This window comes from Salmo salar, chromosome ssa16 (genome assembly GCF_905237065.1).
Source record: "Salmo salar chromosome ssa16, Ssal_v3.1, whole genome shotgun sequence".
NCBI classification, from domain to species: domain Eukaryota; kingdom Metazoa; phylum Chordata; class Actinopteri; order Salmoniformes; family Salmonidae; genus Salmo; species Salmo salar.
Genome location: NC_059457.1, coordinates 78,021,722 through 78,042,275, shown reverse-complemented (window position 1 = coordinate 78,042,275; position 20,554 = coordinate 78,021,722). Strand labels below are relative to the sequence as shown.

Genomic DNA, 20,554 nt, shown 5'->3' with positions numbered 1-20,554 from the left:
AAATTAATGTTCAGTATGCATAGAGACGGCCTACTCAAGTCCATTTTACCATTTTCATTGCGGTGAATATTGTAATATGTTGCTTATAATGGATTCTGTAGTAGAACTTTCTAATGAACTGTTTCCATTGTTATTGGATTTGTCACAAGTCGTACAGTACCTGTGGGATACAGTATATCTCGGTATTTTGGGAAGCATAAAGTAACAATGTCTCTTTCTGTAGCTTGTCCCTTACCTGCAGTCCAACCTCAGCAACTTCCAGAACCTGGAGATCCTGAATTTCCGTAACGGCAGCATCGTGGTGAACAGCAGGATGAAGTTCGGGAAGCCCGTCTCTCGGGGGGTCACCAACACTGTCTACCTTATCCTAGAGGACTTCGCTAACTCAGCCTTCCAAACCATGAACCTCTCCATAGACAAATACTCACTGGATGTGGAATCAGGTAAACCTCAGCTGCAAACAAGTCATACTTGAGTCTTGAGTGATGTTATTCTGCAGTGAGAGTAGGAAATGTATGAAATCATGTCAACAAGTGCTCATTGTTGTGAAGCATTTCCTGACAGTAATGTCCGTTTGGTGGATGATCTTCTATAGCTGAGGTTTCATTATTGGATCTTGAAAGATGTGAAAGTCGACAACAGAAGCAATGGCACGCTGACCTAACACAAACTTCTCACATTAACACATCAGCAGGAGATTGCTGTATTGATTGAGTCATTGAAGATGACTCTCTGGTTATGAATCATGTTGTTTTCGCAACACTTTGTAACTCAAAGAGCCCACGAAAATAACATAACAATTTCAATGTGTCAATGGCTTTGATACTGTGGCCCCGTGGATGGTGATCTCATGTGGTTGACACTTCTGTTTGTGCTAGGGTTGCAAAATTCTGGGAACTTTCAATAAATTCCTTGGTTTTACCAATATCCCCATTGTTTAGGATTCCAGGAATCAGGAGGGATTAAGCAGGAAATCCAGAATCCTCCAACCAGGTCTTCTGGGAATTTTGCAACCCTCGTCTGGGCAGACGTAAAATGTGACCAGCAACAGTACTGTACAGTATGTGTGATAATGAGGATGAGTCACCATGGTGTTATTCTTTAAGGCCGGCTGGGTCGTTACAGTATAATCTGTGTTGTAATCTGTCTGAGCCAATCATAATCATCTACTGTAACACTGATGCTTAATCATGTCACACATTACTGTAAGGTCTCCACAGGGCGTCGGATTAGAAAAAGACAAAGGTATTTGTTAAGGGTTAAGGTTAGAGTTAGAGAGTTAAGGTTGGAGTCAAAGTTAGGGTTAGAATACTTCGCTCTTTTCTCGAATGGTCCGATAGTGACAACTAAAGTGCTCTGGGCACATCATCATCAGCCAATTTACGACTAAAGTCTGAAACATTCTAACATATATTTTTTGTGGTGTATTTATGTGTTATTTTAGAATTAGTGGGCTTCAACCAGTCAAACCCCCATCCCTGAGTCACCATGTTCTCTGATGGTGAAACTGAGGTCTCACACAACACTTTTGTTTATGTTTTATTTGTTGTTGCCAGGCAACCAGGCAAACCCCTGCAAGTTCCAAGCGTGTAATGAGTATTCAATGTGCACGGTGAACCGCTGGTCCGGGGAGGCGGAGTGTGTGTGTGACGCGGGTTACTTCAGTGTGGACGGACTGCCGTGCCAGAGTATCTGTGACCTGCAGGAGGACTTCTGTCTCAACGATGGGAAGTGTGATATCATCCCCGGCAAGGGAGCCATCTGCAGGTGGGTGGGAGTTTAGTTAAGGACACTGACATGATTAATTCACTATAGGGTTGTGTGTGTGTGTATGTGTGTGTTTGAGATGCATATGGTTCTAATTCTGTTCTGTGTGGTTCTAGATGTCGTGTAGGAGAGAATTGGTGGTACCGCGGGGAACACTGTGAGGAGTATGTGTCAGAACCTCTGGTGGTGGGCATCGCCATAGCGTCGGTGGCTGGCTTCCTATTGGTGGCTTCTGGGGCAATCTTCTTCCTGGCCAGGACTCTAAGGGACGGTTATGACAAGGAGGATTCAGAGGATCCTCTACGGTAAGCAGCAGACTCATAAACCCAGAGGGAGAAGGAGTAAATCAGATTATTTACCTGACCTCTTGTATATACAGATGAATTACGATGTGTAATGGTTATTTAAGATATCACTGCAATGTTGCTTGTAGAGTAATGTTATCTGATAATATTTTGGCTTGCCTAATAACTGTAGTACCAGTCAAAAGTTTGGACACACCTACTTATTCAAGGGTTTTTCTTTATTTTTACTATTTTCTACATTGAAGAATAGTAGTGAAGACGTCAACACTATGAAATAACACATATGGAATCATGTAGTAACCAAAAAAGTGTTAAACAAATCAAAATATGTTTTATATTTGAGATTCTTCAAATAGCCACCCTTTGCTTTGATGACAGTTTTGCATACACTTGGCATTCTCTCAACCAGCTTCACCTGGAATGCTTTTCCAACAGTCTTTGAAGGAGTTCCCACATATGCTGAGCACTTGTTGGCTTTTTCCTTCACTCTGTGGTCCAACTCATCCCAAACCATCTCAATTGGGTTGAGGTCAGGTGATTGTGGAGGCCAGGTCATCTGATGCTGCACTCCATCACTCTCCTTCTTGGTCAAATAGCCCTTACACAGCTTGTCAGATGGGATGGCATATCACTGCAGAATGCTGTGGTAGCCATGCTGGTTAAGTGTGCCTTGAATTCTAAATAAATCACTGACAGTGTCACCAGCAAAGCACCCCCACACCATCACACCTCCTCCTCTATACTTCATGGTGGGAACCACACATGCGGAGATCATCCGTTCACCTACTCTGCGTCTCACAAAGACACGGCGGTTGGAACCAAAAATCTCAAATTTGAACTCATCAGACCAAAGAACAGGTTTCCACCGGTCTAATGTCCATTGCTCGTGTTTCTTGGCCCAGGCAAGTCTCTTCTTCTTTTTGGTGTCCTTTAGTAGTAGTTTCTTTGCAGCAATTCGACCATGAAGGCCTAATTCACGCAGTCTCTGAACAGTTGATGTTGAGATGTGTCTGTTACTTGAACTCTGTGAAGCATTTATTTCGGCTTCAATTTCTGAGGCTGGTAACTCTAATGAACTTATCCTCTGCAGCAGAAGTAACTCTGGGTCTTCCTTTCCTGTGGCGGTCCTCATGAGAGCCAGTTTCATCATAGCGCTCGATGGTTTTTGCGACTGCACTTGAAGAAACTTTCTTGAAATGTTGCATTTTGACTGACCTTCATGTCTTTTAGTAATGATGGACTGTTGTTTCTCTTTGCTTATTTGAGCTGTTCTTGCCATAATATTTGCTTGGTCTTTTACCAAATAGGGCTGTCTTCTGTATACCAACCCTACCTTCTCACAATACAACTGATTGTCTCAAACGCATGAAGAAGGAAAGAAATTCCACAAATGAACTTTTAAGAAGACACACCTGTTAATTGAAATGCATTCTTGGTGACTATCTCATGAAGCTGGTTGAGAGAAAAGCTATCATCAATTGAAAGGGTGGCTACTTTGTAGAACCTCAAATATAAAATATATTTTGATTTCTTAACCTCTATGTGCTAGGTGGGACGCTAGCGTGCCACCCGTGGTGCACTCCATCAACAGCAGGTGCATTTCAAGAGCGGCAAATTTGAATCCAAATAAATGTCAAAATTCAAATTTTTCAAACATACAACTATTTTACACCCTTTGAAAGATAAACATCTCCTTAATCTAACCACGTTTTACGATTTCAAAAAGGTTTTACGGCGAAAGCATAAATTTAGAGTATGTTAGGACAGTACATTTACAAGAGTTGTGTGTAATGTTTTGTCAATTCAAAGACAGGGTAACCAAAACCATAAAACCAGCTAAAATGATGCACTAACCTTTTACAATCTCCATCAGATGACACTCCTAGGACATTATGTTAGACAATGCATGCATTTTTAGTTCTATCAAGTTCATATTTATATCCAAAAACAGCGTTTTACTATGGCATTGATGTTGAGGAAATCGTTTCCCTCCAATAACCGGCAGTCAAGTCAGCGTCACAAATTAAATAATTAAAATTAGAAAACATTGGTAAAATATTATATTGTCATTTAAAGAATTATAGATTTACATCTCTTGAACGCAATCAACTTGCCAGATTTAAAAATAACCTTACTGGGAAATCACACTTTGCAATAATCTGAGCACTGCGCCCAGAAAAATACGCGTTGCGATACAGACTAGACGTCATGTTGGGGAGATCTAAAATCGAAAATACTAGGTAAATAATCCATTACCTTTGATTCTCTTCATCAGATGTCACTTCCAGGTATCACAGGTCCATAACGAATGTAGTTTTGTTCAAAAAAGCTCATCATTTATGTCCAAAAATCTCCGTCTTGTTAGCACATGATCTAAGCCAGCCGGACTTCTCGTCATGAACGAGGGGAAAAATATATATTTACGTTCGTTCAAACATGTCAAACGTTGTATAGCATAAATCATTAGGGCCTTTTTTAACCAGAACATGAATAATATTCAAGGTGGACGAATGCATACTCTTTTATAACGTATTGGAACGAGGGTACCCAACATGAACTCGCGCGCCAGGTGTCGAATGGGCCATCATCGTTCCATGGCTGTTGTTCGGTCAGATCTCCCTCCAGAAGACTCAAAACACTTTGTAAAGGCTGGTGACATCTAGTGGAAGCAATAGGAAGTGCCAAAATATTCCTCAGCCCCTGTGTTTTTCAATGGGATAGGTTTAAAGGCAATACAACACATCAGGTATCCACTTCCTGTCAGAAAATGTCTCAGGGTTTTGCCTGCCAAATGAGTTCTGTTATACTCACAGACACCATTCAAACAGTTTTAGAAAATTTAGGGTGTTTTCTATCCATATGTAATAAGTATATGCATATTCTAGTTACTGGGTAGGAGTGGTAACCAGATTAAATCGGGTATGTTTTTTTATCCAGCCGTGTCAATACTGCCCCCTAGCCCTAACAGGTTAAAAACTTTTTTGGTTACTACATGATTCCATATGTGTTATTTCATAGTTTTGATGTCTTCACTATTTTTCTACAATGTAGAAAATAGTACAAATAAAGAAAAACCCTTGAATGAGTAGGTGCGTCCACACTTTTGACTGGTACTGTATGTAGTAGTACTTAATTGGGTTACGAAATACTATACTGGTGTGTAGACAGACACTAAATGTTGATGGTTGTCCTAAAATGTTTTGGTTAAGTGAAGCTTTGTGCAATGTTAACGGGGTTCTTGACCGAGAATCTGTCTGAGAGAAAGAACTATGAGAGCGTGATCAGACTTCCTTGGCAGCCATGTTGTTTTTGATTAACCAATCAGGACATGTTTATTGAGAAGTATCAAAACAGTGCTGATTGTATTTAGAAGCCCCGAGTTGCAGTATCAACAGTGTGTGTGTGTGTGTGTGTGTGTGTGTGTGTGTGTGTGTGTGTGTGTGTGTGTGTGTGTGTGTGTGTGTGTGTGTGTGTGCATGTGCATGCATGTGTGCATGTGCATGCATGCATGCATGCATCCATGTGTAGGCCTGTGTGAATGTGTGTGTGATTGTTTTATGAATCAGTGTGTGCCTCGGCAGCTGCCCTGAATTTAGCCTGCCTGCTTCTAGTGACACAAGGCCTGGTCTCGACAGATAGACCTTGGGCAAATGCCCATGTTAGCACCATGGGCCCTTCTAGCAGCCCCGCCCTGCAGTCTCCCACTGTTACCAATAAACTGTCCACAGACTGCTAGATTGGACTCCTGACCAGTTCAGTGTGTTTCTCATATGAGTGTTTAGCTCATGGAACATGGCATACTGTATAATGTAAAGACTGTATCTGATGGAGCTGCAGTCCACAACACTTCCTGTTCAAAGGTTGGAATGTATAGTTAACAAAACATTTCCAAAAGGGAAATTACATTCATGTTTGTGCTGAAGGTTTTTTATTTAGTACAGCGCAGATTGTCAGATGTTGTTTATTACAGATATGGAGCAGCAGCTGGAGTGAGCTACAGGCAGTGGGGAACTCACAATGGAACTTCATCTGTGGTAGGAATGTGAGAGAGGGAGAGAGAAATAAAGAGAGATAAAGAGGGAGAGAGAGAAATAAAGAGAGAGGGAGAGAGAGAAATAAAGGGAGATAAAGAGGAAGAGAGAGAGAGAAATAAAGGGAGAGAGAGAAATAAAGAGAGGGAGAGAGAGAAATAAAGAGAGGGAGAGAGAAATAAAGAGAGGGAGAGAGAGAAATAAAGAGAGAGAGAAAAATAAAGGGAGGGAGAGAGGGGGAGAGGGAGAGGGGGAGGGAGAGGGAGGGAGAGAGAGATCGTTAGGTACAGAATAACATGCCAACGTAGGTTGATATCAGGTTGACATCCTGTTTAGAGTGGACAGGACACATTGTCACTTCCCACCCACTGGCATAGGTCATCACGTATCATGCCAACCCCATACGGCTGTGTTTGTATGTGTGACTCACTTGGCCGCACCGCAGGTACAGGCTGAAATGTTATTGTTCATCATTATTACCGGTAAGTAGACAGAACACATCATTCTCAGTGGTGTGACATCAGCCACCTTTCTATTGAACCAGAGAAAATGTTCCAGCTTCCATCGTTTTCAACAAACATATTTTTTTAACATTTATTTTATTTCACCTTTATTTAACCTCTCTGGGCTAGGCAGGACGAATTCGTCCCACCTACCTAACAGCCACTTTAAGCCTGTGGCGCGATTTTCAAAACCTTCAAAATCCTATTACTTCAATTTCTCAAACATATGACTATTTTACAGCTATTTAAAGACAAGACTCTCGTTAATCTAACCACACTGTCCGATTTCAAAAAGGCTTTACAACGAAAGCAAAACATTAGATTATGTCAGCAGAGTACCAAGCCAGAAATAATCAGACACCCATTTTTCAAGCCAGCATATAATGTCACCAAAACCCAGAAGACAGCTAAATGCAGCACTCACCTTTGATGATCTTCATCAGATGACAACCCTAGGACATTATGTTATACAATACATGCATGTTTTGTTCAATCAAGTTCATATTTATATCAAAAACCAGCTTTTTACATTAGCATGTGACGTTCAGAACTAGCATACCCCCGCAAACTTCCGGGGAATTCGCTAACATTTTACTAAATTACTCACGATAAACGTTCACAAAAAGCATAACAATTATTTTAAGAATTATAGATACAGACCTCCTCTATGCACTCGATATGTCCGATTTTAAAATAGCTTTTGGTGAAAGCACATTTTGCAATATTCTAAGTACATAGCCCAGGCATCACGGGCTAGCTATTTAGACACCCGGCAAGTTTAGCACTCACCATAATCATATTTACTATTATAAAAGTTTGATTACCTTTTGTTGTCTTCGTCAGAATGCACTCCCAGGACTGCTACTTCAATAACAAATGTTGGTTTGGTCCAAAATAATCCATCGTTATATCCGAATAGCGGCGTTTTGTTCGTGCGTCCCAGACACTATCCGAAATGGTAAAGAAGGGTCGTGCGCATGGCGCAATTCGTGACAAAAAAATTCTAAATATTCCATTACCGTACTTCGAAGCATGTCAACCGCTGTTTAAAATAAATTTTTATGCCATTTTTCTCGTAGAAAAGCGATAATATTCCGACCGGGAATCTCCTTTTCGGCAAACAGAGGAAAAAATCACAAAGACGGGGGCGGTCAGGTCACACGCCTAAGCCCACAGTCCCTTGATCGGCCACTTGAGAAAGGCGATAATGTGTTTCAGCCTGGGGCTGGGATGACGACATTCAGGTTTTTCCCGGGCTCTGAGCGCCTATGGACGACGTAGGAAGTGTTACGTTAGAGCAGAGATCCTTAGTAAAAGATAGAGATGGCAAAGAAGTTCCAGAAATGGTCAGACATGCCACTTCCTGTAAAGGAATCTCTCAGGTTTTGACCTGCCATTTGAGTTCTGTTATACTCACAGACACCATTCAAACAGTTTTAGAAACTTTAGGGTGTTTTCTGTCCATATATAATAAGTATATGCATATTCTAGTTACTGGGTAGGATTAGTAACCAGATTAATTCGGGTACGTTTTTTATCCAGCCGTGAAAATACTGCCCCCTAGCCATAAGAGGTTAAGAGCAGTTGGAGGCCACGGAAGGAGTGTTGTATGGCATTGAAGCTCATTTGGAGGTTTATTAACACAGTGTCCAAAGAAGGGCCAGATGTATACAGAATGGTGTCGTCTGCGTAGAGGTGGATCAAAGATTCACCCGCAGCAAGAGCAACATCACTGATGTATACAGAGAAAAGAGTTGGCCCGAGAATTGAACCCTGTGGCACCCCCCATAGAGACTGCCAGAGGTCCGGACAACAGGCCCTCCGATTTGACACACTGAACTCTATCAGAGAAGTAGTTGGTAAACCAGGCGAGGCAGTCATTAGAGAAAACAAGGCTGTTGAGTCTGCTGATAAGAATATGGTGATTGACAGAGTCGAAAGCCTTGGCCAGGTCGATAAAGACAGCTGCACAGTACTGTCTTTTATCGATGGTGGTTATGATATCGTTTAGGACCTTGAGCGTGGCTGAGGTGCACCCGTGACCAGCTTGGAAACCGGATTGCATAGCGGAGAAGGTACGGTGGGATTCGAAGTGGACGGTGATCTGTTTGTTCACTTGGCTTTCGAAGACTTTAGAAAGGCAGGGCAGGATGGATATAGGTCTGTAACAGTTTGGGTCTAGAGTGTCTCCCCCTTTGTAGAGGGGGATGACCGCGGCCGCTTTCGAATCTTTAGGAATCTCAGACGATACGAAAGAGAGGTTGAACAGACTAGTAATAGGGGTTGCGACAATGGCGGCACATACATTTAGGAAGAGAGGGTCCAGATTGTCTAGCCCAGCTGATATGTAGGGATCCAGATTTTGCAGCTCTTTCAGGACATCAGCTGTCTGGATTTGGGTGAAGGAGAAGCGGGGGGGGGGGGCTTGGGCCAGTTGCTGCGGGGGGTGCAGAGCTGTTGGCCGGGTTGGGGTAGCCAGGTGGAAAGCATGGCCAGCCGTAGAGGAATGCTTATTGAAATTCTCGATTATTGTGGATTTATCGGTGGTGACAGTGTTTCCTAGTGGGCAGCTGAGAGAAGTGGGCAGCTGAGAGGAGGTGCTCTTATTCTCCATGGACTTTACAGTGTCCCAAAACCTTTTGGAATTAGTGCTGCAGGATGCACATTTCTGTTTGAAAAAGCTAGCCTTCACTTTCCTAACTGACTGTGTATATTGGTTCCTGACTTCCCTGAAAAGTTGCGTATCACGGGGACAATTCGAAGCTAGTGCAGTGCGCCACAGGATGTTTTTGTGCTGGTCAAGGGCAGTCAAGTCTGGAGTGAACCAAAGGCTAAATCTGTTATTAGTTCTACATTTTTGAAAGGGGCCTGCTTAATAACGATGCCCCTCTCCTACCTGTTTCACAGAGATCGGGACAGTTTGCCATCCTTAGAGAGAGCCACCAAGTTCAACCCCATGTATGAGAGTGATGTGGCCACAGCAGAGTACTACAGGCGGTACGAAGACGACGTGCCGCACCACAGTACAGGCAGCGCAGACACCTCTGTGGACTTCTGCAGTGACGAGATACTCCAAATCTACGACAACTCCGAGCTCACCAGAGAGGTACGTAGAGGCTGTCTGAGTGGTTGACTGCTGGGAGGACTGTAAGAGAGAGACAGAGACAGTTGGCAACAGACTGGCTCTCTGGGGGATTTCTAGAGACATCATTCCAGATCATTCCAAGGGTCTTAACATTGTTAAAGATCTTTTTCAAGTAAATACAAGAAGGTTAGAGCTAAAGTGTAAAGTACTGTGAAACTGTTAGTACTCATATGGTAATTATACACTGGAGTACATTATACATACATGTAGTATTGCGGCATAGGACCTAGGTAACATGAAGTGTTACCAGAGAGCTTTATCAACAATCAACTTTAGGTCTAAATAAGGCACCGTAACACGTGTGTATGAGATTCTATTTTCACCCTGAGTCTTTAGCCTCAGTGCTTATGGTGGAAGAGGAGTGCTAGCCCAGACAACAGCATTGGGCAGGCAGTATGGAAACCATCACAAATCCATCCGGCCTTACATCAACCCCTAATGTTACATAACCGTCTCTCTCTCTCTCTCTCTCTCTCCTCTCTCTCACACACCTCTCTCCTTTCTCTCTCTTTCACTCTCTCTCTTACCTCTCTCTCTCACACACCTCTCTCCCACCTCTCTCTTTCACTCTCTCTCTTACCTCTCTCTCTTCTCTCTCTCACACCTCTCTCCCCTCTCTCTTTCACTCTCTTTCCTCCCACATTATTCTCTCTCTCTACCCCCACATCTCTTTCTTTCTTTCTTTCTTTCTTTCTTTCTTTCTTTCTTTCTTTCTTTCTTTCTTTCTTTCTTTCTTTCTTTCTTTCTTTCTTTCTTTCTCATTCCCTCTCCCTCTCTCATAGCAAATTCAGGACCGCCTAAGGATAATTGAGCTGTGTGCCAAAGACCGTCAGTTTGCAGACTTTGTACGGCAGCATCAAGTGTGAGTTGCTGCTGCTGTATTCTTAATGTCTGTCTGTGTGAATTCTGTCTGTCTGTCTGTCTGTCTGTCTGTCTGTCTGTCTGTCTGTCTGTCTGTCTGTCTGTCTGTCTGTCTGTCTGTCTGTCTGTCTGTCTGTCTGTCTGTCTGTCTGTCTGTCTGTCTGTCAGACAGACAGACAGACAGACAGACAGACAGACAGACAGACAGACAGACAGACAGACAGACAGACAGACAGACAGACAGACAGACAGACAGATGGTAAATTGAAGTGGGTATAGCCAGACTACAGTAGGCTGGCCCACCTGATACACTAAACCTCCTGCTAGCTGGAGATTATGTACTTTCAGCGTAGTGCTGAGTGGTTAGTGCTGAGCGGTGAGCCAGGGTTCAGACTGTCAAATCTCTCCTTACCTTGGGGCTGGGAGGACAAGACAGGACACACGTCCTCTGTATGGTCATGGTCACCCCAGACCTTGGAAAGGGAACAGAGCAGACTAGAACGCAGCAGACTACAGGAGACCTTTCTGTCTGGCCTGGCCTGTCTGTTTGCCTGTGGTGTGACTGGAGCAGGATACACACTTCACACAGTATGAGAACCTCTATACAGGAAACGTCTCCAGTCCAGACTACCTGTTCCAAAACCATTAGTGGAGCTATTTAGACATTCAGTTGTAGTGTTTCTGTTTCACTGGCCTTGTGTCAGCTCACATGGTCTGCATCCCATATAGTACACTATCCCTACAAAGTGCACTATTTTTGTCCAGAGCCCTATGGACCCCAGTCTATAGTGGTGCACTTTATAAGGAATAGGGTGCTATTTGAGATGCAGACCATAGTCTGTCTCTTTCTATGGAATGTTCTAGATTATGGAAGGTTCTAGAGTATGGAAGGTTCTAGAGTGGTCAGTAAGTCAGAGACACAAGCAGCTGGGGCCGTGGGGGCGTCAGTCATTCACCTGTTCCAGGTATCAAGTTCCAGACAAAAACACCACTGCAGGATGGCCAAATACTCAAATCAAATGACATTTTATTTGTCACATACACATGTTTAGCAGATGTTGTTGCGGGTGTAGCGAAATGCTTGTGTTTCTAGCTCCAACAGTGCAGTAGTATCTAACAATTCACAACAATACACACAAATCTAAAAGTGAAAGAATGGAATTAAAGGAATATATAAATATTAGGATGAGCAATGTTGGAGTGGCATAGACTAAAATCCTGTAGAATAGAATACAGAATATGAGATTAGTAAAGTAAAAATATGTAAACATTATTAAAGTGACTAGTGTTCCATTATTAAAGTGGCCAGTAATTTGAAGTCTATGTATATGGGGCAGCAGCCTCTAAGGTGCAGAGTTATGTAACCGGATGGAAGCTGCCTTGTGATGGCTATTTAACAGTCTGATGGGCTTGAGATAGAAGCTGTTTTTCAGTCTCTCGGTCTCAGCTTTGATACTAGTTAAGTTCCTTCCCAGCTGTAAACAGTGGAAAAGGAGAAGAGTTGGGCCAGTCAGAACCGGGACAGCTAGGACGGTCAGTTCAGGTACACTTCTGATCTAGAGATACTACGTCCAGTCTGCTGTACAAAGAGAATAGACAGAGTCTTTGTGAAAGGCAGATGGAAGGAAACCCAGTAAGGATAATAGTCTCTGGGCCTGTGTAGAGCCAGTCAGAGGAGGCAAACAGACCAAGAGAAGGGAGTGGGTTGGAGACGGTTCATAGGCCGCATCAAACATCCCTCTTCGAGGCAGAAAAATAAAATTTTAAAGTTGACAGGCATCCCCAGGGTTTAAGTGTTGGGTGGTTTAAGTGTGGTTTGTGTGCAATTTTGAGCCACATCGGTCACTGTCAAAAGCCTCAATCTAATCTACTCCTGTTGTGTGTGCTGACAGAGCGCTGGACAGAAGAGCGAGCTCTGAAACATAGGAATGCTGGAGAGCCAGCTGATCACTGTGAACCTCAAGGTACTTTCTCTTTGATTCCTGACATGTCTAGAATGGTCATAGAATAGGCCTAACCTTAGCTTGTCTTAAATATACTTTTATACTATATTGTCATTGATAGGCAATGTGTAGTTGTTGCGATATTGGCTGTAGATGGTATTAAGCCACAGTGTGCTGTCATAACTGGGTTTGATAGCTACAAACCACCTACATTTAAATTGTAAACCTCCCTTCTGATACACTACAAACTATCTACATTTAAACTGTAAAACTCCCTTCTGATAGATTACAAACTATCTGCATTTAAGCTGTAAACCTCCCTTCTCTCTTTCCATTCAGAAACATGCCTTTGTCTTTGACTTGAGAAAGAGGAAAGTGTCTTTTGTTGCCATGGTGCTTCTGATGGACTCTGCAGAATGACCAGATGAAGAGGATGGATATTTAAAAGTCTTCTCTATGAGGCGTGATGTGTTGTACTGTTGCAACGTCTCACTGACTCTGTTTCTATGACCTAATATTTTTCTAAAGGTGTAAATACTTTTATTTTTGTTGTTTAATTTTTTTCTTCTGTTATCACAGCCATCACCTTATCCTATGAGCTAGCCTCCTGCTCAGCTAGCCATCAAACATCTAGATACAGTTACTGTCAAAAAGGTTTGCTGCATTGCACCTCTTACTTGCACAAATCTGTGAACAAACAACAAACAGACTTCAATTGTTGTGTCCTTAGTTAGTTTGGACGTGTGGGTCCCTTCCTGCTCTGTTCTCCCTAAACATGGTCTTCCTCAGTGCCTTCACTTGGTTTCAGTTAGCATTGTGGGGTGTTGTGTCCTGAAACGTAACGCGGCTGCTGGCAGGACCCTTGAAGTTCACTGGATGTCACTGGAAGGCTACTGTCCTGCATGGAAACTAACTAACTACTGGTTTAATCAACTTTGTTTCCACGTAATTTCAACGCCCAAATTCAATGTGATGAAGTTGAACTGTTTGGAGTAGAAAAGAGAAATCAACGTAAGAGAATTTCTGATTTTTTCACCTAACTTTTAACCTAAATCCAATGACTTGGTGACATTTTTTGTTGATTTCACATTGAATTCACGTTAGTTGACAACTCAACCAAATGTAAATCAAAACTATACGTAGAACTGACATCTGTGCCCAGTGGGTACTGACTGGTTGGCACAGGCTAACGCTATATAGCCTCCACTGAAATGACCAAATATCCTGGTTGCTGTACTTACTTGAACATGATTTTGGCAAAAAGTTGTAGATTATCAATTGTGTAGACATGAATTGATAGTGTATTTAACTGTTGGAATGAGTATAGATTGATATACTGGAATTGTGATTGTTAGTAACCCCTTTTGGCCCTAGCCAATAGCCCATGAAGACATGTTTCTCTGAGTTTTCTCATTTCTGAAATCTGATATCTGCTGGTTAGTCCACGTATCCATGACGATCCCAAGCAACCATGACGATCCCAAGCCTTTGTATATATCAGGAGTCGACTATATTCATCCATATGTTTTGATGAACCAAATGTCCTCAACCCATTGAAAAAGGGGTTAAATGTGTACGTTGTCTCTGTTGATGTGTTTTCTATGTTTTCTCATAGTTCAGAGATTAACAAGACACTGGAGTTATGATCTGTGTTGTGTATGTTAGACTTACTGGTTGAAAGCCAACAGACACTTTTTGTAATAAAATGTCAATATTTTTTACAATATTATAATGCATGTCATTTTATCAAGCAAATCTATACAGTGAGGGAAAAAAGTATTTGATCCCCTGCTGATTTTGTACGTTTGCCCACTGACAAAGAAATTATCAGTCTATAATTTTAATGGTAGGTTTATTTGAACAGTGAGAGACAGAATAACAACAATAAAATCCAGAAAAACGCATGTCAAAAATGTTATAAATTGATTTGCATTTTAATGAGGGAAATAAGTATTTGATTCCTCTGCAAAACATGACTTAGTACTTGGTGGCAAAACCCTTGTTGGCAATCACAGAGGTCAGACGTTTCTTGTAGTTGGCCACCAGGTTTGCACATATCTCAGGAGGGATTTTGTCCCACTCCTCTTTGCAGATCTTCTCCAAGTCATTAAGGTTTCGAGGCTGACGTTTGGCAACTCGAACCTTCAGCTCCCTCCACAGATTTTCTATGGAATTAAGGTCTGGAGACTGGCTAGGCCACTCCAGGACCTTAATGTGCTTCCTCTTGAGCCACTCCTTTGTTGTCTTGGCCGTGTGTTTTGGGTCATTGTCATGCTGGAATACCCATCCATGACCCATTTTCAATGCCCTGGCTGAGGGAAGGAGGTTCTCACCCAAGATTTGACGGTACATGGCCCTGTCCATCGTCCCTTTGATGCGGTGAAGTTGTCCTGTCCCCTTAGCAGAAAAACACCCCCAAAGCATAATGTTTCCACCTCCATGTTTGACGGTGGGGATGGTGTTCTTGGGGTCATGGGCTGCATTCCTCCTCCTCCAAACACGGCGAGTTGAGTTGATGCCAAAGAGCTCCATTTTGGTCTCATCTGACCACAACACTTTCACCCAGTTGTGCTCTGAATCATTCAGATGTTCATTGGCAAACTTCAGACGGGCATGTATATGTGCTTTCTTGAGCAGGGGGACCTTGCGGGCGCTGCAGGATTTCAGTCCTTCACGGCGTAGTGTGTTGTTTTCTTTGTGACTATGGTCCCAGCTGCCTTGAGATCATTGACAAGATCCTCCCGTGTAGTTCTGGGCTGATTCCTCACCGTTCTCAGCCTTCCCTGTAGCTCAGTTGGTAGAGCATGGTGTTTGCAACGCCAGGGTTGTGGGTTCGATTCCCACGGGGGGCCAGCAAAAAAAAAAATCTATGAAATTGTATGAAATGTATGCATTCACTACTGTAAGTTGCTCTGGATAAGAGCGTCTGCTAAATGACTAAAATGTAAAAATGTAAAAAATGTTCTCATGATCATTGCAACTCCACGAGGTGAGATCTTGCATGGAGCCAAGGAGACAGTTCTTTTGTGTTTCTTCCATTTGAGAATAATCGCACCAACTGTTGTCACCTTCTCACCAAGCTGCTTGGCATTGGTCTTGTAGCCCATTCCAGCCTTGTGTAGGTCTACAATCTTGTTCCTGACATCCTTGGAGAGCTCTTTGGTCTTGGCCATGGTAGAGAGTTTGGAATCTGATTGATTGCTTCTGTGGACAGGTGTCTTTTATTTACATTTTAGTCATTCAGCAGACACGCTTATCCAGAGCGACTTAAAGTAGTGAATGCATACATTTCATACATGTTTTATTTTTGTACTGGCCCCCCGTGGGAATCAAACCCACAACCCTGGCGTTGCACACACCATGCTGGCGTTGCAAACACCATGCTCTACCAACTGAGCCACAGGGAAGACCTTTAAGAGTGTGCTCCTAATCTCAGCTCGTTACCTGTATAAAAGACACCTGGGAGCCAGAAATCTTTCTGATTGAGAGGGGGTCAAATACTTATTTCCCTCATTAAAATGCAAATCAATTTATACAATTTTTGACATGGGTTTTTCTGGATTTTTTTGTTGTTATTCTGTCTCTCACTGTTCAAATAAACCTACCATTAAAATTATAGACTGATCATTTCTTTGTCAGTGGGCAAATGTACAAACTCAGCAGGGGATCAAATACTTTTTTCCCTCACTGTATTTATCAAGCCTTCATATCACTGAGTATACCAAACACTAGGAACACCTTCCTAATATTGAGTTGCTGTACAGTACAGTATTGGTTTGTTCTGGGATGAAAGTAAAGTGGCCAATGTCAATAACATTCCTTTGTTTGCACCTCAAATATACAGAGAAAAAGCATTCTTGGCACACAGATCGCTCCATGCTGAATGAAGTTGACGTTTAGGTAATCTTTGAGATTGGCAGTCTGCCTGCGTTGGACACAGCCAGTAGCTCACTTAAATACAGAGTGACAAGTAACCTTACCACACAGCTAAGGTCACACTTAAGAAAGATATTTGCTCAGTGTAGAGGCTTACAATGATTTAAAGTAACAATGACTTACAGTGATTAAAGTCCAACGTTGTTGGTGTTTTTGGACAAAACATGTCTATCCCTAGCCTAACCCTTGCATGGAACACCCATATCCCCTCTGAGATGTTTCAGTGGTTTTACTCCACCCCCCTGGAAACAAGGATAACCCTCTGATTTCTCCTTCTTCTCTGTACAACTCCACTATTGGGTGTCAACTTCTTGTCTAGATAATTTATGGAACCTTCAAACAAGTGAACCCATGCGTGGACGGGAAAATTACGGCATATTCAATGGACTCTCCAATGACATAGAACATGACTTCCACTGGATGATTTGCTAGCTATGCCATTCTACTTCCAAAACCACAATGGCTTTAATAACAGCTCTCCCCCACGCATAGTCTCTAAGTATCCATAGCACCGATAGAAAACAGTGCTATCAAGTCTTACTAAGGGGTCCCAGTTGGGACACAGTCGAGTCACTGAACTACATGCACGTCAGTTGTGTTACCATGCAAAGAGGAGATTTATCAACCAGCTGTGCATTTGCTTGGGATTCAGGACTAATGGAAAGGTCATCGGGTGTAGCTCAAATCTGATCATGTAGTACTTCTCCAATGATGTGAATGCTATGACGCCAATAGATAAGTGAATCATCCCTTTGATGGGCCAGATCACTTCCTGTTTTCTTCTCCTTGTGTTTTGAAACACAGGAAGACATAGTGGAGTGACTAGAGTTCTTTATAATAAAGAAGTGTTAGCTTAAAGTTGCACTATGCAGAAATCGCTCCATTTCCTTGTTGCTAAAGTTCTAATAGTTTGCCTAATTTCAGTTTATGTGACAAAACAAGCAAGTATAGTGTAGAGAATCATTGTACCATCTAAACCGCTGTTGAAATATATTTTCCATAACCAAAAATATTGTATTTTCAGCTGTTCGAAGCTGGTGTGCAAAACCGAAAGTAAAAGATGCAAAACCTAAACTTAAGAATAGGAAGCATAGAAATAGCGCACACAAAACAGACCTACCACTTCTTAGACTTTCTTTCAATGAGAATGACGGATCTATAACTCATTTATATGTGAATTTGGTTGTGTCGCCCACAAACTTACATATTGCAGCTTTAAGTGTCTCACTCCCTTGAAATAATGCCATACCTTTAATTTAAAGCAATATCCTGATGACCGTGGCCACATAAAAGGTGTTCCCTTGTCACAATTCATTTTGACCCAATTCCCTTTTTGCTTGTCCTACCCAAAGTGATATTGAGTGGTGTAGCATCCTTGCTTGCTTTGACGGTGCTGAGGTTTAAGAGTGGATCGGTGTTAGAAGCACCGCTCAGAGCCTCTACCCATGGCTAATCACATCCTGGCTCTAGGCCTGCCCAACATCATCATCAAAGTACTTCCCTGTAGCTCAGTTGGTAGAGCATGGTGTTTGCAACACATGGTGTTTGCAACGCCAGGGTTGTGGGTTCGATTCCCACAGGGGGCCAGCGCAAAAAAATATATATATATATGAAATGTATGCATTCACTACTGTAAGTCGCTCTGGATATGAGCGTCTGCTAAATGACTAAAATGTAGATGTCCATAGAAGTTGTACACACGCACAGACACACAATGTAAAGACAAGTCCTTGCAGTGGATTTCCAAATTGTGACGCTATAATCACAAACATTGTCTATGTATTATCCTTAAAAGGAGGAAGCACAGTCAGAGAGGAATGTTTAGTATTCATTTATTCAGGATAATGTAAAGCACACTCAGAGAGGAATGTTTATTATTCATTTATTAAGGATAACGTAAAGCACACTTAGAGAGGAACGTTTATTATTCATGTATTCCGGATAATGTTTGAAGTAAAGATACAAATGTGTTCTCTGTGAGCATTCCCCTTTCAAGGATTTGGCCACGAGTGTGGAGGTGCTGAAGGAGATGGTCCACTCTTACAGCACTGCTGCACAGTGTCCTCTGAAGTACATCCTTCTCTTCCTCCTCCTCCTCCTCCCGAGTCTCCCGTGGGCAGATTCTCCTCTAAAATTGTCAAATAAACTACATATCTCACAATGGATGTTACTGACCTTTGACAACTGACCCATGTCGTGGAATATTCTAATCAAGTAAGAGAGACTTTGTAATTTCTTCAAACAATCATCTTTATTCAATATCGATTAATTATTGCAATAATGAAACCGTCAACCCAACAGTCTTGACTTGGGCCGAGAGCCTAACTGAAAATGAATCTTATATAGGACCTAAAAATGCTTAGTCAGACTGGTTCCAACCTTCCTTTAAGCCACCTTGGTCCATCACCTGGTTATCTGCACGGGATGTTGTTTTACTTCCAACCCGGCTTAGTTTCCCAGATGCCAGGATGATGAGACAATGAGGCATTGTTCTAAACTCTTCCAAGCTATCTCTATCTCGGGTCACACACACACACCACATCTTGTCTAAGGAATGCCAACTTTAGGTTTTTATCACCAAGTCATTGTCAGCTCAAGCTATCTCTAGCAAAAGCCATTTTTTCTTGATCATATGCCCAGACTAACTGCAGGAAGCTAGAGTGGAAACCATCTCTTTACAGAAACACAGAATTAAACAGAACAGAAATGTCTTCCTATTTGTTAAGTATTAATTGTTAACTATTAATATCAAACAAACCAGCTAAATACGCAATTTTTCTATCACACCCATGCTACTTCTTAATCACAAAGATTTGAAAACAAATCTGACCCTGGATGTAGAGTCATACACTACATGACCAAACAACACATCCTAGATCTGAATGAAATAAATAATCTTATTAAATACTTTTTTCTTTACATAGTTGAATGTGCTGACAACAAAATCACACAAAAATAATCAATAGAAATCCAATTTATCAACCCATGGAGGTCTGGATTTGGAGTCACACTCAAAATTAAAGTGGAAAACCACACTACAGGCTGATCCAACTTTGATGTAATGTCCTTAAAACAAGTCAAAATGAGGCTCAGTAGTGTGTGTGGCCTCCACGTGCCTGTATGACCTCCCTACAATGCCTGGGCATGCTCCTGATGAGGTGGCGGATGGTCTCCTGAGGGATCTCCTCCCAGACCTGGACTAAAGCATCCGCCAACTCCTGGACAGTCTGTGGTGCAACGTGGCGTTGGTGGATGGAGCGAGACATGATGTCCCAGATGTGCTCAATTGGATTCAGGTCTGGGGAACGGGCGGGCCAGTCCATAGCATCAATGCCTTCCTCTTGCAGGAACTGCTGACACACTCCAGCCACGAGGTCTAGCATTGTCTTGCATTAGGAGGAACCCAGGGCCAACCGCACCAGCATAAGGTCTCACAAGGGGTCTGAGGATCTCATCTCGGTACCTAATGGCAGTCAGGCTACCTCTGGCGAGCACATGGAGGGCTGTGCGGCCCCCCAAAGAAATGCCACCCCACACCATGACTGACCCACCGCCAAACCGGTCATGCTAGAGGATGTTGCAGGCAGCAGAATGTTCTCCACGGCGTCTCCAGACTCTGTCACGTCTGTCACGTGCTCAGTGTGAACCTGCTTTCATCTGTGAAGTGCACAGGGCGCCAGTGGCGAATTTGCCAATCTTGGTGTTCTCTGGCAAATGCCAAACGTCCTGCACGGTGTTGGGCTGTAAGCACAACCCCCACCTGTGGACGTCGGGCCCTCATACCACCCTCATGGAGTCTGTTTCTGACCGTTTGAGCAGACACATGCACATTTGTGGCCTGCTGGAGGTCATTTTGCAGGGCTCTGGCAGTGCTTCTCCTGCTCCTCCTTGCACAAAGGCGGAGGTAGCGGTCCTGCTGCTGGGTTGTTGCCCTCCTACGGCCTCCTCCACATCTCCTGATGTACTGGCCTGTCTCCTGGTAGCGCCTCCATGCTCTGGACACTACGCTGACAGACACAGCAAACCTTCTTGCCACAGCTCGCATTGATGTGACATCCTGGAT

The 20,554-nt window shown here is 42.8% G+C and overlaps 1 protein-coding gene across 1 annotated transcript in view; it reads left to right on the top strand.

The window, feature by feature from the left end:
* LOC106574795 (interphotoreceptor matrix proteoglycan 2) overlaps positions 1-14,281 on the top strand; it is a 34,807-nt gene extending 20,526 nt beyond the window's left edge. The window contains exons 15-21 of the mRNA XM_045697984.1: positions 224-443; positions 1,557-1,767; positions 1,884-2,072; positions 9,514-9,712; positions 10,534-10,613; positions 12,505-12,576; positions 12,895-14,281. Of these exons, the coding sequence (XP_045553940.1) occupies positions 224-443; positions 1,557-1,767; positions 1,884-2,072; positions 9,514-9,712; positions 10,534-10,613; positions 12,505-12,538 (933 nt within the window). The 3' untranslated portion in view covers positions 12,539-12,576; positions 12,895-14,281. The remainder of the gene's footprint in view (positions 1-223; positions 444-1,556; positions 1,768-1,883; positions 2,073-9,513; positions 9,713-10,533; positions 10,614-12,504; positions 12,577-12,894) is intronic.
* Positions 14,282-20,554: the final 6,273 nt, after the last annotated feature.